Source organism: Lucilia cuprina, chromosome 3 (genome assembly GCF_022045245.1).
Source record: "Lucilia cuprina isolate Lc7/37 chromosome 3, ASM2204524v1, whole genome shotgun sequence".
Lineage (NCBI taxonomy): Eukaryota > Metazoa > Arthropoda > Insecta > Diptera > Calliphoridae > Lucilia > Lucilia cuprina.
In genome coordinates, this window is record NC_060951.1 from 6,943,027 (window position 1) to 6,959,282 (window position 16,256).

Below are 16,256 nucleotides of genomic sequence, written 5' to 3' on the forward strand. Positions count from 1 at the left end.
TCTATAGTCTTAGTCTATAGTCTAGTCTTTAGTCTAGTCTATAGTCTAGTCTATAGTCTTAGTCTATAGTCTAGTCTTTAGTCTAAGCCTAGTCTATAGTCTAGTCTATATTCTAGTCTATAGTCTAGTCTAAGTCTAGTCTTAGTCTAGTCTATAGTCTGGTCTATAGTCTAGTACATAGTCTAGTTTATAGTCTAGCCTATAGTCTAGTCTATAGACTATACACTAGATGTCAGTTCTGCCTATAGTTTCCTTTATAGACAACAGTTTCTTCTATAGTCTGTACTCGTTTGTAGTAAAATCTTGTCTATTGCTCAGTCAATAGTCTTGTTTATAGCACAGAGTAAGTTATATATTCTTATAAAACATATATGTATATATATACATTTTATGCGTGAAAATAACTAGTAAAAATTTAACAAAATATTTTGAAAATATATACCGATTTTAAAAATCTCTCTAATATTCATTTCGATTCTTAGATTCTACCAAAAGCTAATATTAGATAGATATTGTTTAAGGAATATTTTAACTTCGCTTATAGTTGGAATATGGGAGCTTTAACTGTCTTTTTCTTCCTTTTTGTCAATGTCTTTGCTTGTTATTTTCACGCTTATTATTGAAAAAATAATATATTTTTTAAAACTGCTTAAAATAATAATATGAGCATTACAATATTTAAAGCCATTAACTAATTACTTTGATTTCTTTTAGAATTGTTCTTTTATAGAGTGAAATTGTGTGTTTTATATATATAAATATATATGTATGTAATATATGGATCGGAATGAATTTGAACTAAAGAAGAATTGAAAAAAGAACAAAATCTAAAATATGTTGTGATTTATCTAAGCGCTAGTAGTAGTGGTAGTAGTAGTGGTATTAGCAGTAGTTGTTGTTGTATCAACTAAATTAGTTAAACTGGCTACAGTGTCGTTTAGCGGCTGTGTATCAGTTAGGCTTAGTACCTTTTGTACATCAGTACTAAATTCCTCGACTTGTTTGCTATGGGCCAATTTAAGTTTTTCCATAGCACGACCCTGTTTAACGCCAATTTGCTGTTAACGACAAAAAAAGAAAAACAACAATAGTTAAAATAAAACACATATCTAAACAGATCTCTTAATAAATACCTTTTTCTCTTCCATAAAACGTTTAATATTATTTTGTCTCTTCTCTCTTAGACGTCGATCTTTTTCATTTTTAGTTTTTAAAGTTTTATCATTTTGTACCTCTTTGGCGGTATCGGCAGAGGTCTTAGCCTGTTTGGCATTTAAATCTTTGACATCTCTGTTAAAAGGGAGAGAGAGAGAAATTTTAGCATAAATTTGTTAAGGTATTTTATTTGCTTTAGTGTGAGTTAACTTACTTGGCATGTCTTTCTTCCAATTGCTTAATTTGTTGAGCCTGCACTACCAACATTAGTGCCTTCATGGCTTCTTGCGAGTCTTGTACATGTTGGCGCAATAGATCCCATTCCTCTTTCTTATGACGTGCAATCATTTCAGTCCATTGTTTGGTTTGTTCTGCAATGGCAGTTTTTATTGCAGAATCATTACGAATTTCATCTTTGCTGTAAAAGAAAAATTAAGAAACTTTTAAGAACCAATTGCCAATTGAAGTAATCAATTTAAATAAATTTAGTTCAGTTCTAAGTTAGTTCTAGTTCAGTTCTAGTTCAGTTCTAGTTCAGTTCTAGTTCAGTTCTAGTTCAGTTCTAGTTCAGTTCTAGTTCAGTTCTAGTTCAGTTCTAGTTCATTTCTAGTTCAGTTTTAGTTCAGTTCTAGTTCAGTTCTAGTTCAGTTCTAGTTCAGTTCTAGTTCAGTTCTAGTTCAGTTCTAGTTCAGTTCGAGATCAGTTTTAGCTAAATTCTCGTTCAGTTCTAGTTCAGTTCTAGTTTAGTTCTAGTACAGTTCTAGTTTAGTTCTAGTTATATTAATTACCTTTTTCCCTTGATGAGTTTATCGATAGCTGCATTCTGTGTCTTCTGCACAGCCATACGCTCTTTGGTATGCTTCTTCTTCAACGTATCCAATTCCTTATTCTGTTTCTTAGCATGCTTTTGGAAACCCTTTTCGCTGCGCAACGATTCCAATGTCACCGGTTCAAAGACCAAAGGCGCTTCCTTCTTTTCCTCTTCCTTAGCTTTGCCGGCATCTTTGGCTGCACCACTACTTTGCTCCTCAATACCTAAGGCCTTCATTTGTTCGTTTTGTTTCTGAGCAGCACCCGCAAAACCTCGAGGATCTGAAAGCATAGCCATGAAATCTTCAAAGCCATCGGGTACATAGATTTTCAATTCGATGTTGACAAACAGCATGGGCAGAGACATGGGAAAGTTGGCCTCAGTACGTAGGGAGACATGACGATAGCCCGCCTGCAGACCATCTAAAGGTAGTATACGTTGACCAATCATTTTGCCACTCTCTTCATAGACGCCGAAACGCAACACAGCCAAATCGGGCAAGACAACTTTACGGAATACAAAGGGATCTTCATTATACACAGGATTCAAGCCGTTGTTCGGTACCAAACGCGTTCTGAATTCTTTCTTTACTGTATCGGAGGGTAAGCCATACATATCGACTTCAACATAGGTGCCGACTTTTTTATCGGATAAAAATTGACCGGCTATGATTTTTACAGAACACTGAGCGGCAATTACACCATCTACGGGAGCATCAGCAAAGGGATCAAAATCTTTGTCGGAACGTCTCATGAAATCGGGTTTTAGTAAATAACCGCAACCGCCGTTATATTCAAATTTACCCTGATTCAATTGCATAGGCAAATCGGAGGTTTGGAAATTTAAAGACACCATTTGGCAGCCAGCATTCCAGAATACTTGAGGCATATAATTGGAAGAATCGGCACGTGTTCCCTTAGGATAGATACGTGACATCTGACGTTTATTGTAATTGACAAAATCAATGGCATTTTGTTTAAGATAGTTCATGCCCGCCGACTCAGCAAACGAGGACATGTTATGGGCAATATTTTTCTCGATGGCCTTATCAAAACCCTGAAATTTAATAGGTTGGGCATAATTGACCATAGACGACAACCAGGGGTGAACATTGGTCGTCGAACCGCTATAGGCCACAGCCGCTTCGGCACCTTCTGCAGGCGCACCCTCAGCACCAGGTTCTGCTGGGGCTCCACCCTCCGCAGCGCCAGGTGGTGGTGGAACAGGCTCAGGTTCAGGTGGTTTTGCCGCACTGGCATCTTCTTCAGGATCATCGTCTGTCTTGAGTTCACCCTTTAAGAATAATTCAAGTTCGACTTTTTCCACTTCCGGTTTCATGCGTTTGTTTTTAATCATGATTTTCTTTAAAAGTTTATTAGGCGGTGGGAGTGGTAAACCAGGTTCAAGCTGTGAAATGGTTAGTAGAGATGCGTTAGAGTTTTGTTAAGGGTTTTAGGCTTAAGCAGGAGGTATATTCATTTGAAAACTTACCGGATGATCTGGCAGAGGTTCCTTTAGTAAATATTCACCAAAGAAGTCATCACAGTACTTGGCTAATTTATATTGCTGGGCACGATTGCAATGATTTTCAAATGATAATATAACAGGATATTCTGAGGCCACAAAGGCGCAATCGGCTATGGCTTGTATGCAATCCTAAGTAGAGTCAAAATTTGGTAAAATGTGTTCAGAATAGTTTTTAAAATACAATTACCTTAAATAATATTTCTGTACAGTAGGCATGACCGTGAGTAACTATGGGTTCTTCATCTTCTCCCTTGCCATTCCAACAATCTAATTCAACGCAGCTGTAAACAATATTTGAATTAGTTGTCTTTAAACATTTAAAACTTCAAATGATCTTACCGACATCCTGCTAACATAGTTTGCCGATACATTTCCACCGAAGATTTGCCACCAATTTGTCTACCAGATAAATAGGTATTATGTGAACTATTTATATAATAATGTGAAAGCGGTTGATCCATTTCCATATAGATATCTAAACGATCCAAAAATACGGGAGCATTTTCATCAGACATTAAGTAACGTTTAAAACCATCCATAGATAGTTGACCTAGGAATAAGAATTATTTTTTTTTTGGAAATTGTTAACGAAATCGATCTTTTATGTAAAAGTAAAAGAGACTGTTCTGTGATCGTAGATTTTTAGCACTATTGTCAATCTGTATCTTTATGACTTTAGCTAAATAGTCTAGTCTATAGTCGAGTTTATAGTCTAGTCTAAAGTCAAGTCTATAGTCTAGTCTATAGTCTAGTCTATAGTCTAAACTATAGTCTAGTCGACTATATAGACTTTATAGTCTAGTATATTGTCGACTTTATAGTCTATTCTATAGTATAGTCTATAGTCTAATCTATAATCTAGTCTACTTTATAGTCTATTCTATAATCTAGTATATAGTCGACTTTATAGTCTAGTCTATAGTCTAGTCTATAGCCTATAGACTATAGTCTAGTCTATAGTCTAGTCTATAGTCTAGTCTATAGTCTAGTCTATAGTCTAGTCTATAGTCTAGTCTATAGTCTAGTCTATAGTCTAGTCTATAGTCTAGTCTATAGTCAAGTCCATAGTCTAGTCTATAGTCTAGTCTATAGTCTAGTCTATAGTCTAGACTATATTCTAGTCTATAGTCTATTCTAAAGTCTAGTCTATAGTCTAGTCTATAGTCTAGTCTATAGTCTAGTCTATAGTCTAAAGTCTAGTCTATAGTCTACTCTATAGTCTAGTCTATAGTCTATATAGTACCGTTCTAGTTATGTTCTAGTTCAGTTCTAGTTCAGTTCTAGTTTAGTTCGAGTTCAGTTCTAGTTCAGTTCTAGTTCATTTCTTGTTCAGTTCTACTTCAGTTCTAGTTCAGTTCTAGTTCAGTTCTAGTTCACTTCTAGTTCAGTTCTAGTTTAGTTCTAGTTCAGTTCTAGTTCAGTTCTAGTTCAGTTCTAGTTCAGTTCTAGTTCAGTTCTAGTTCAGTTCTAGTTCAGTTCTAGTTCAGTTCTAGTTCAGTTCTAGTTCAGTTCTAGTTCAGTTCTAGTTCAGTTCTAGTTCAGTTCTAGTTCAGTTCTAGTTCAGTTCTAGTTCAGTTCTAGTTCAGTTCTAGTTCAGTTCTAGTTCAGTTCTAGTTCAGTTCTAGTTCAGTTCTAGTTCAGTTCTAGTTCAGTTCTAGTTCAGTTCTAGTTAAGTTCTAGTTCAGTTCTAGTTCAGTTCTAGTTCAGTTCTAGTTCAGTTCTAGTTCAGTTCTACTACAGTTCTAGTTTAGTCTTTAATACAATCTCTAGTCCATTGTGTAGTATAGTCTATTATTTAGTATATAAACTAGTCTATAGTCAATGGGATTTGTTTGTGAAAACCCCAAACTCACCCGCTTTCTTCTTATCCTCACTCAGTTCATAATCATTAATAATTTCCGTACATCTCTTCTCATCATATAGGGGATATAAAATTTCATTCATGCGAGGATCACGTTGTTTCTCATTCATAAATTGTACAAGCTGCCCCAGTTCTATAACATCCGATTTGCCTTTTGTTCTGCGGATTGGAAATAGGAATTTTTTTAATATATATTATTTTTAATTGTTTCTAATTTATTTCAATTTCAACTTACATGGTAGTAAATAACTCTTCAATATCATTTCTAGGACAGACTTTATGATATAGTGTATAAAATTTATCAAATGTAAATTCTTCTCGTGTCATAGAAGCACCCTTGTCATCGGGTAAACCAAGATCTTTAAAACATTGATAGACTAGCTTTTCCGTTTTACCCGAAGCAAAAGTTTTGGCCACTGTTTTGACCGCAATTTTACCATTTTTCTCCACCTGAAAAGTTAAACGCATCCAACTGGTGGATGAGGTGTAAGAAGAATAAAAGAAGGTGTGTTAGTAGGAATAAAGGTTAAAGGTTGAGATATATGTATAGAAATTGCAAAACATTAAGACATGGAAATAGAAAACTAATACATACCTGTTTTAAAGGAACTTGAGTTTAAGGTTTAATTTAAGATAAACTTACCAGTTTTGAGAACCATATCGACCCTTCAAGTAGTCTATTTTTCTTTATTCTACTTAGAAATTCTAATAGATTGAACTCTCCTATTATAGTTTCATACTTGTTATATTCCCTTCAACCCTCCTCTAAAACTATACCAGACAATCTTTAAGAATTCTATTAATGGCTTTAAGTGCTTGCACAAGATATTGAAAGAAAATAGAAATGACTGGGAATTTCTAAGTAACACAATAAAAATTATGCTCTGTGCAATTGTGTTCAGTATTTTTCCATGATACCACAATATAAATGACATGCATAAACATGTTTTGTAAATATATACGATAATACAATAACAACAGTAAGAGAAAAAGGCAATAAATAATCTCAACTAAAGGTTAAAGTTCATTGAAACTCACAGCAACACTCTAAAGATGTAGAGAGTAGAAACGCAGCAGCAGCAGGAAAATGTTGGCAAATATTTTCAACTGTATTAACTGTTTTTGAAATTTAGGTCAATATATTCTTTTAATGTACAATTTTAGAGTGACAATACACTCACACGCAAAATTTTATGTTGACAAGCAAAAAATCTTTTAAAAACAGTAGTATATATACTACTTTTTTAAAATGTTATAAACTTTTTTTAAATTTTTAAACGAAAATGTTTATTTAAATACTTCTAAATTTTTCTAAGCAAAAATTTATGCAATTTTCTTCTTTAAAAAAAGGGTAGTAAATCTACTACTTTTTTAAATTTACAAAAAAATAAAAAAATTGTATATTTTTGAATTACTTGTGATCATTACTAGCATTTGTCATTAAAAACACTTAAATTTCCTAACTTTAAAAAAAGTAGTAAATCTACTACTTTTTTAAAAATGTTGCCAAATTTAAAAATTTTTTAAATGTTTGTTTTATTTGCAACCTTCTTAACAAAATAACCTAAGTATTATAAAAAATTCATATTTGAAAAAGGTAGTAGAAATACTACTTTTTTTAATTATCAATAAAAATATAAAAAATATATATATTCGAATTATTCGTGATCATTACTAGCATTTGTCGTTAAAACACATTTAAATTTCTTGACTTTAGAAAAAGTAGTAAATCTACTACTTTTTTTAAAAGTTGCCAAATTTTAATTTTTTTTTTAAATTTTATTTTATTTACATCCTCCTTAACAAATTACATCCAAAATTTACAAAAATTTCTTTTTTAAAAATGGTAGTAAATCTATTACTTTTTTAAATTTACAAAAAAATAAAAAAATTGTATATTTTTGAATTACTTGTGATCATTACTAGCATTTGCCATTTAAAAACATTTAAATTTCCTAACTTTAAAAAAGTAGTAAATCTACTACTTTTTTAAAAATGTTGCCAAATTTAAAAATTTTTTAAATGTTTGTTTTATTTGCAACCTTCTTAACAAAAAACACCTAAAATTTATAAAAATTTCTTATTTAAAAAAGGTAGTAGAAATACTACTTTTTTTAATTATTAATAAAAATGAAAAAAGATATAAATTCGAATTATTCGTGATCATTACTAGCATTTGTCATTAAAAAACATTTAAATTTCCTGACTTTAGAAAAAGTAGTAAATCTACTACTTTTTTAAAAGTTGCCAAATTTATTTTTTTTTAATTTTTTGTTTTTTTTTTTGCCACCTTCTTAACAAAACACACAATAAAAATATAAAAAATATATATTCGAATTATTGGTGATCATTACTAGCATTTGCCATTAAAAAACATTAAAATTTCCTGACTTTAAAAAAAGTAGTAAATCTACTACTTTTTTTTAAAGTTGCCAAATTTTAATTTTTTTTTTAAATTTTTGTTTTATTTACATCCTTTTTAACAAATTACATCCAAAATTTATAAAAATTTCTTTATTTAAATGGTAATAAATCTACCTTTTTAAAACTTTGCCTTAATAAATCTACTACTTTCTCAAACCATGTAAAAATGTCGTTAAACTAAAAAAAGAATTAAGAATCGCTGAAATCTTTCAAAATTTGTTACTCCCTTTTAAAACTACTTACCTTCCTTCTTTTGTTTCCTTCAACATGTTTCCTTCTAAACAAAAAAAAAAAAATAATAAAATCCTTTAAATTTTTTTACTTACTGCTTCATCAAATTGGTCGTGGGACACACATTAGTGGCTTTATTGTTATGGGTTATATAACGTAACCCATCTTGCCAACGCTTTAGTTTATATTTTGAAGGAGGTGGTTTAAAACGAGTAATGGTGCAAATTTAATTGTTTAAAATAAAGTTGTTAATTGTGTTTTGTAATAAAGTAAAGTTGTTGGGTGCATTTAATAGAAAATAATTAGGAACAGACATGCAATAAAAATTTTGAGTTAAAAAAAAAGATAAGGAAATAAATATTTACAAAATAATAGAAAAGTTTAAATTAATTAAAAAAAGTGTAATAAAAAGGATTAATCTTAAACTCAGATTTCATTATCAATAACTATAGTTAGGCAATAGTCAAGTCCATAGTCTAGTCTATAGTCAAGTCCATAATTTAGTCTATAGTCTAGTCTATAGTCTAGTCTATAGTCTAGTCTATAGGCTAGTCTATAAGCTAGTCTATAGTCTAGTCTATAGTCTAGTCTATAGTCTAGTCTATAGTCTAGTCTATAGTCTAGTCTATAGTCTAGTCTATAGTCTAGTCTATAGTCTAGTCTATAGTCTAGTCTATAGTCTAGTCTATAGTCTAGTCTATAGTCTAGTCTATAGTCTAGTCTATAGTCTAGTCTATAGTCTAGTCTATAGTCTAGTCTATAGTCTAGTCTATAGTCTAGTCTATAGTCTTGTGTACATTCTAGTCTATAGTCCAGTCTATAGTCTAGTCTATAGTCTAGTCTATAGTCTAGTCTATATTCTAGTGTATATTCTGATCTATAGTCTAGTCTATAATCCAATCTATAGTTTAGTTTATAGTCCTGTCTATAGTCTTGTCTATTGTCTAGTCTTTAGTTTAGTCTAGTCTTTAGTCTAGTCTAAAGTCTAGTCAGTAGTCAAGTTTATAGTCTAGAGTATGGTCTATTCTATGGTCTAGTATGTAGTCTAGTTTATAGTCTAGTCTACAGTCTAGTATTTGGTCAACTTTCCATTTTTGTCTAGTCTTCATTTCTTTTAACAATGTCATTGTAGAAGAATTTTTGTTTGGAAAATGTTTGTTTCTTATAGAAAACTTTCTACATAAGTATTTCTGTAAGAAATTTCTTTAGTACAAGTTTACTATTGTTCTTAAATTTTGGTTTATTATTGAAAATAGCGTGTGACTTTTTGTTATAATTTTATTTTCTATTTTTAATAACTGAGGGTGTTGAAAAATTGCGTGCCACTAATTGCTTGGTTTGTTTTTATCGCTTTCATTAATGTGTTTTTTTTTTTTGGTGGAATCAGCTGTGAATGCTTTAAGAACATAATTCAATTATTTACAGTTAAATTAAATCATATATAAGATGTTAACAATATGGCAACACTTATGTCACAATAAACACACCGACACCATTCGCAAAACGTCAAAACGCCACAACACAAAATAAACACAAAGAAACCATAACAATGTAATAGAAACAATAACAAAAAGGAACACGAAATAGAAATGTAAATAGTTAAAATATTAAATAAATGTTAATTTGACATGCAACATTTGTTAGTTAGTAAGTTAGTTATTAGAGAGTAAAAACAAAAACACAAAGCAAGCATGTCTGTAACGGAAGTGTGAACGAACGCTTAAGCGAATGCTTTAGAGGAAGTTAATTTTAATTATATTTTTATTTATAGTTTTTGTTGCTATTTTGTTGCTATTTTTTTGACTTGTTGGTTAACTAGGTAAACTTACTGTTTTTTTAAACACATCATGGGACAAATATTGTTGGCCTTAACATTGTGGGTAATTTTGCGTATGCCATTTAACCAAATCTAAAATTGAAGGGGAAGTTGCAAATTTAATAAGTTTGCTCCAAAGTTTAAATTTGTTAAAAAGTTGTTACTAAAAATTCTTTATTTCTTTTGATAACATTGTTTAAAAATTAAACTTTTGTATTGTTATTTTCAATTTTGTAGTTTGTTACTTTCACTTGCTCAATATGTATTTCATGCGTTTATCATAACAATAGTTTTCTTTGTGTTGCCATTATTTGTGATTTCATGTCTGTCCCTCTAACTGTCAAATGTCTTCCTTGCCCTTGTTCTTAAGTCTTTTGTTTGCTTTAAAGCATCAAAAGTTTAATAAAATTTATATACTTTTCATTTGTCTTCAAAAAGTTTTCTATTCTTTGTGCTGACAGTATGCTGGCTTGCCTCTAAATGTCTTTCGTTAAAATTGTTGAATTTTTTTCTTTGCTTCTTCTAAGTTCTTTATGATCTGGCAACATAGTACTTACTAATAAATGTATATTTTTGGTCGTAAAGTAGTTTTTAAAAAGTTTAGAATTTTCTTTTGTTGTAAAAGTTCTTCTTTTTCGAATTGTCAAAAATTAAATTTATTTAATTTAAGAACCAGAAATAAAACCATTTAATCGAACACTATGGCTATGAAAGGGAAAGGAATTGCTTAAAGTTTGAAAAGTAATCAAACTTTAAGTAATTTCAAAAGTATAAAATATAGGCTATAAACTAGACTATAGACTAGAATATAGACTAGACTATAGACTAGACTATAGACTAGACTATAGACTAGACTACAGACTATACTATAGACTAGACTATAGACTAGACTATAGACTAGACTATAGACTAGACTCTATAGTCTAGTCTATAGTCTAGTCTATAGTCTAGTCTATAGTCTAGTCTATAGTCTAGTCTATAGTCTAGTCTATAGTCTAGTCTATAGTCTAGTCTATAGTCTAGTCTATAGTCTAGTCTATAGTCTAGTCTATAGTCTAGTCTATAGTCTAGTCTATAGTCTAGTCTATAGTCTAGTCTATAGTCTAGTCTATAGTCTTGTGTACATTCTAGTCTATAGTCCAGTCTATAGTCTAGTCTATAGTCTAGTCTATAGTCTAGTCTATATTCTAGTGTATATTCTGATCTATAGTCTAGTCTATAATCCAATCTATAGTTTAGTTTATAGTCTGTCTATAGTCTTGTTATTGTCTAGTCTTTAGTTTAGTCTAGTCTTTAGTCTAGTCTAAAGTCTAGTCAGTAGTCAAGTTTATAGTCTAGAGTATGGTCTATTCTATGGTCTAGTATGTAGTCTAGTTTATAGTCTAGTCTACAGTCTAGTATTTGGTCAACTTTCCATTTTTGTCTAGTCTTCATTTCTTTTAACAATGTCATTGTAGAAGAATTTTTGTTTGGAAAATGTTTGTTTCTTATAGAAAACTTTCTACATAAGTATTTCTGTAAGAAATTTCTTTAGTACAAGTTTACTATTGTTCTTAAATTTTGGTTTATTATTGAAAATAGCGTGTGACTTTTTGTTATAATTTTATTTTCTATTTTTATATAACTGAGGGTGTTGAAAAAATTGCGTGCCACTAATTGCTTGGTTTGTTTTTATCGCTTTCATTAATGTGTTTTTTTTTTTGGTGGAATCAGCTGTGAATGCTTTAAGGAACATAATTCAATTATTTACAGTTAAATTAAATCATATATAAGATGTTAACACAATATGGCAACACTTATGTCACAATAAACACACCGACACCATTCGCAAAACGTCAAAACGCCACAACACAAAATAAACACAAAGAAACCATAACAATGTAATAGAAACAATAACAAAAAGGAACACGAAATAGAAATGTAAATAGTTAAAATATTAAATAAATGTTAATTTGACATGCAACATTTGTTAGTTAGTAAGTTAGTTATTAGAGAGTAAAAACAAAAACACAAAGCAAGCATGTCTTGTAACGGAAGTGTGAACGAACGCTTAAGCGAATGCTTTAGAGGAAGTTAATTTTAATTATATTTTTATTTATAGTTTTTGTTGCTATTTTTTTTGCTATTTTTTTGACTTGTTGGTTAACTAGGTTAAACTTACTGTTTTTTTTAAAACACATCATGGGAAAAATATTGTTGGCCTTAACATTGTGGGTAATTTTGCGTATGCCATTTAACCAAATCTAAAATTGAAGGGGAAGTTGCAAATTTAATAAGTTTGCTCCAAAGTTTAAATTTGTTAAAAAGTTGTTACTAAAAATTCTTTATTTCTTTTGATAACATTGTTTAAAAATTAAACTTTTGTATTGTTATTTCAATTTTGTAGTTTGTTACTTTCACTTGCTCAATATGTATTTCATGCGTTTATCATAACAATAGTTTTCTTTGTGTTGCCATTATTTGTGATTTCATGTCTGTCCCTCTAACTGTCAAATGTCTTCCTTGCCCTTGTTCTTAAGTCTTTTGTTTGCTTTAAAGCATCAAAAGTTTAATAAAATTTATATACTTTTCATTTGTCTTCAAAAAGTTTTCTATTCTTTGTGCTGACAGTATGCTGGCTTGCCTCTAAATGTCTTTCGTTAAATTGTTGAATTTTTTTCTTTGCTTCTTCTAAGTTCTTTATGATCTGGCAACATAGTACTTACTAATAAATGTAATTTTTGGTCGTAAAGTAGTTTTTAAAAAGTTTAGAATTTTCTTTTGTTGTAAAAGTTCTTCTTTTTCGAATTGTCAAAAATTAAATTTATTTAATTTAAGAACCAGAAATAAAACCATTTAATCGAACACTATGGCTATGAAAGGGAAAGGAATTGCTTAAAGTTTGAAAAGTAATCAAACTTTAAGTAATTTCAAAAGTATAAAATATAGGCTATAAACTAGACTATAGACTAGAATATAGACTAGACTATAGACTAGACTATAGACTAGACTATAGACTAGACTACAGACTATACTATAGACTAGACTATAGACTAGACTATAGACTAGACTATAGACTAGACTATAGACTAGACTATAGACTAGACTAAAGACTAGACTATAGACTAGACTATAGACTAGACTATAGACTAGACTATAGACTAGACTATAGAATAGACTATATACTAGACTATAGACTAGACTATAGACTAGACTATAGACTAGACTATAGACTAGACTATAGGCTAGACTATAGACTAGACTATAGACTAGACTATAGACTGGACTATAGACTAGACTATAGACTAGACTATAGACTAGACTATAGACAAGACTATAGACTAAGACTATAGACTAGACTATAGACTAGACTATAGACTAGACTATAGACTAGATATAGACTAGACTATAGACTAGACTATAGACTAGACTATAGACTAGACTATAGACTAGACTATAGACTAGACTATAGACTAGACTATAGACTAGACTATAGACTAGACTATAGACTAGACTATAGACTAGACTATAGACTAGACTATAGACTAGACTATAGACTAGACTATAGACTAGACTATAGACTAGACTATAGACTAGACTATAGACTAGACTATAGACTAGACTATAGACTAGACTATAGACTAGACTATAGACTAGACTATAGACTGACTATAGATAGACTATAGACTAGACTATTAGATTAGACTATAGACTAGACTATAGATTAGACTATAGACTAGACTATAGACTAGACTATAGACTAGACTATAGACTAGACTATAGACTAGACTATAGACTAGACTATAGACTAGACTATAGACTAGACTATAGACTAGACTATAGACTAGACTATAGACTAGACTATAGACTAGACTATAGACTAGACTATAGACTAGACTATAGACTAGACTATAGACTAGACTATAGACTAGACTATAGACTAGAATATAGACTAGACTTAGACTAGACTATAGACTAGACTATAGACTAGAATATAGACTAGACTATAGACTAGACTATAGACTAGACTATAGACTAGACTATAGACTAGAATATAGACTAGACTATAGACTAGACTATAGACTAGAATATAGACTAGACTATAGACTAGACTATAGACTAGACTATAGACTAGACTATAGACTAGACTATAGACTAGACTATAGACTAGACTATAGACTAGACTATAGACCTAGACTATAGATAGGCTATAGACTAGACTATAGACTAGACTATAGACTAGACTATAGACTAGACTATAGACTAGACTATAGACTAGACTATAGACTAGACTATAGACTAGACTATAGGCTAGACTATAGACTAGACTATAGACTAGACTATAGACTAGACTATAGACTAGACTATAGACTAGACTATAGACTAGACTATAGGCTAGACTATAGACTAGTCTATAGTCTAGACTGGACTATATAGTAGACTATAGACTAGACTATAGACTAGACTATAGACTAGACTATATACTAGACTATAGACTGCACTATATAGTAGACTATAGACTAGACTATAGACTAGACTAGTCTATAGTCTAGTCTATAGTCTAGACTATAGACTAGACTATAGTCTAGACTATAGTCTAGTATATAGACTATAGACTATAGTCTAGTATATAGACTATAGTATATAGACTATAGACTATAGTCTATATACTAGAGACTAGTCTATAGTCTAGCCTACAGTCTAGTCTCTAGTATATAAGTTATGTAGAATGTGCTCCAGTCTATAGTCTTTAATTTAACAACGAAAAATGTTGTGCAATAGATTGCATTTTATAGTTTTTTTCTTTATATATGTCAAGATATAAATTTTACGAAAACATATATCAAAATATTTATGTTAAGACTTTGATTTTGAAATAAAGTTATAGTTTCTAATATAATACAACTTACCTTTGCCGTTTCGGCATCTGGACAAACGACATGATGATATGTTATATTTATATAATCTGTATTCGAGCATATAGTTAAAGACTTTTTATCCAGAGCATTCATATCGGCGCCACATTTTTTCTGTACTTTATCGAGAATTTTTGGATCCTGAAAAAATTGAAATATAATATATTTTTTTTGAGATAAAATGAAAAATTTAATAAAATTATTTGTGTCAATGTCATATGTATATATATTTTATATACGTATATGCTGTTGCTTTTAATTTCTTCTACAAAATGTCTTGGGGCTGAGGGGAGTGATAGCAAGTTATGACATGCAACATTATTTCTCTGTTTTTTATTAAACACCGGATATTTAGTTTAGCACAACAACCGGATGTAAAGTTGAAAAGAGATGAAAATATAGTTTCATCATATCAGTTTATTGTATATTCTGTTACTTGTTTTCCTGTTAGTTGTAATGTTTTTTTTTCCTTCTTTCTTTTATGTTGTAACATTATGAAATGATAAGAGTGATGAGATTAAATGTGACATATTGAAGTGAAAAATATGTTTCTAGCACTACTACTACTACAACTCTTTGCTATTACTATTTTCTCAGGGTAAAAAGTTTATAGATTGACAGCAAGGTTAGATTTGATGGCTTTTTAATAAGTTTGAGGTTTTTTTTTTTTTTTGAAGTTTCTTTCAAATAATTTGAAAACTTTTATTTTAGGTTATTTTCTCGAAATGCCTGAACTGTCTAAATCTTATTTAATAAAATTTTTAATTTTCAATTTCCTATCTTTTTTTTTTATACAACTGAAAATTTTATTTTATATTTTTTTTTTTTATAAAATATAATTGAATTTCAGATTTAGTTTCAGGATTTTTATTCAATAAAATTTTAAATTGACATGTAGTTTCATATATTTTGTTTTATTTTATTTTAAACTAAAATAATTGCAAATTTATTTAGTTTTTTTGTAACTCACTTTACGTATTTGTAAACGGATGCTAATTAATTGCTTTGCTACAGTGTAGTTGAAAGTAATAAATGTGTTAAAAGGTTAGAGATAACAGGTTATATAGATATCCGTTTTAAACTAAACACATTTTACCTATACACGCTGCTGTTGCTATATGGGTTTATAAGGAAAATGAGGAATAGAGAAGTGCTAGCAGAATGTGGGTTAACAGTTTTATATTTATAGAAATATATGGAAAAACTATAATAAACAAGAATAGTTTATAGTCAGCCAAGAGTAAAAACTTAGGTTTAGTATATAGTCTAGTCTGTGGTTTGGTTTCTAGTCTAGTCTTTGGTATAGACTATAGTCCTTAGTATAAAATATAGTCTAGGCTATAGGCTATTTTATAGTCCAGTCTATAGTCGATACCATAGTCTGATCGAATGTTTATTGCTTAATCTAGAGTGACGTGTATAACCTAGTTCTATAGTCTAGTCTATAGTCTAGTCTATAGTCCAGTCTATAGTCTAGTCTATAGTCTAGTCTATAGTCTAGTCTATAGTCTAGTCTATAGTCTAGTCTATAGTCTA

The 16,256-nt window shown here is 30.1% G+C and overlaps 1 protein-coding gene across 2 annotated transcripts; it reads right to left on the reverse strand.

Moving 5' to 3' along the window:
• Positions 1-728: 728 nt before the first annotated feature.
• Positions 729-14,876, reverse strand: LOC111675962 (1-phosphatidylinositol 4,5-bisphosphate phosphodiesterase). Of its 2 annotated transcripts, none has more exons than XM_046945894.1 (11): positions 14,715-14,876; positions 8,105-8,184; positions 5,590-5,826; positions 5,347-5,513; positions 3,833-4,043; positions 3,681-3,774; positions 3,458-3,622; positions 1,944-3,373; positions 1,370-1,573; positions 1,134-1,290; positions 729-1,058 (listed from the first exon to the last, which is right to left on the reverse strand). In XM_046945894.1, exons 1-11 carry the CDS (start codon positions 14,814-14,816, stop codon positions 849-851), a joined length of 3,057 nt encoding a protein of 1,018 aa, XP_046801850.1. In that variant the 5' UTR covers positions 14,817-14,876; the 3' UTR covers positions 729-848. The 2 variants fall into 2 exon arrangements, with proteins under 2 accessions (XP_046801850.1, XP_046801851.1); XM_046945895.1 differs by lacking the exon at positions 8,105-8,184 and adding an exon at positions 9,839-9,918.
• Positions 14,877-16,256: the final 1,380 nt, after the last annotated feature.

Coding starts and splice junctions, on each gene's coding strand:
- LOC111675962 (XM_046945894.1), bottom strand. CDS start 14,816: ATGAATGCTCTGGATAAAAAGTCTTTAACTATATGCTCGAATACAGAT. Junction 5,514..5,589: donor GAAGAGTTATTTACTACCAT/GTAAGTTGAAAT, acceptor TCCAATCCGCAG/AACAAAAGGCAAATCGGATG. Junction 3,775..3,832: donor ACTATGTTAGCAGGATGTCG/GTAAGATCATTT, acceptor TATTGTTTACAG/CTGCGTTGAATTAGATTGTT.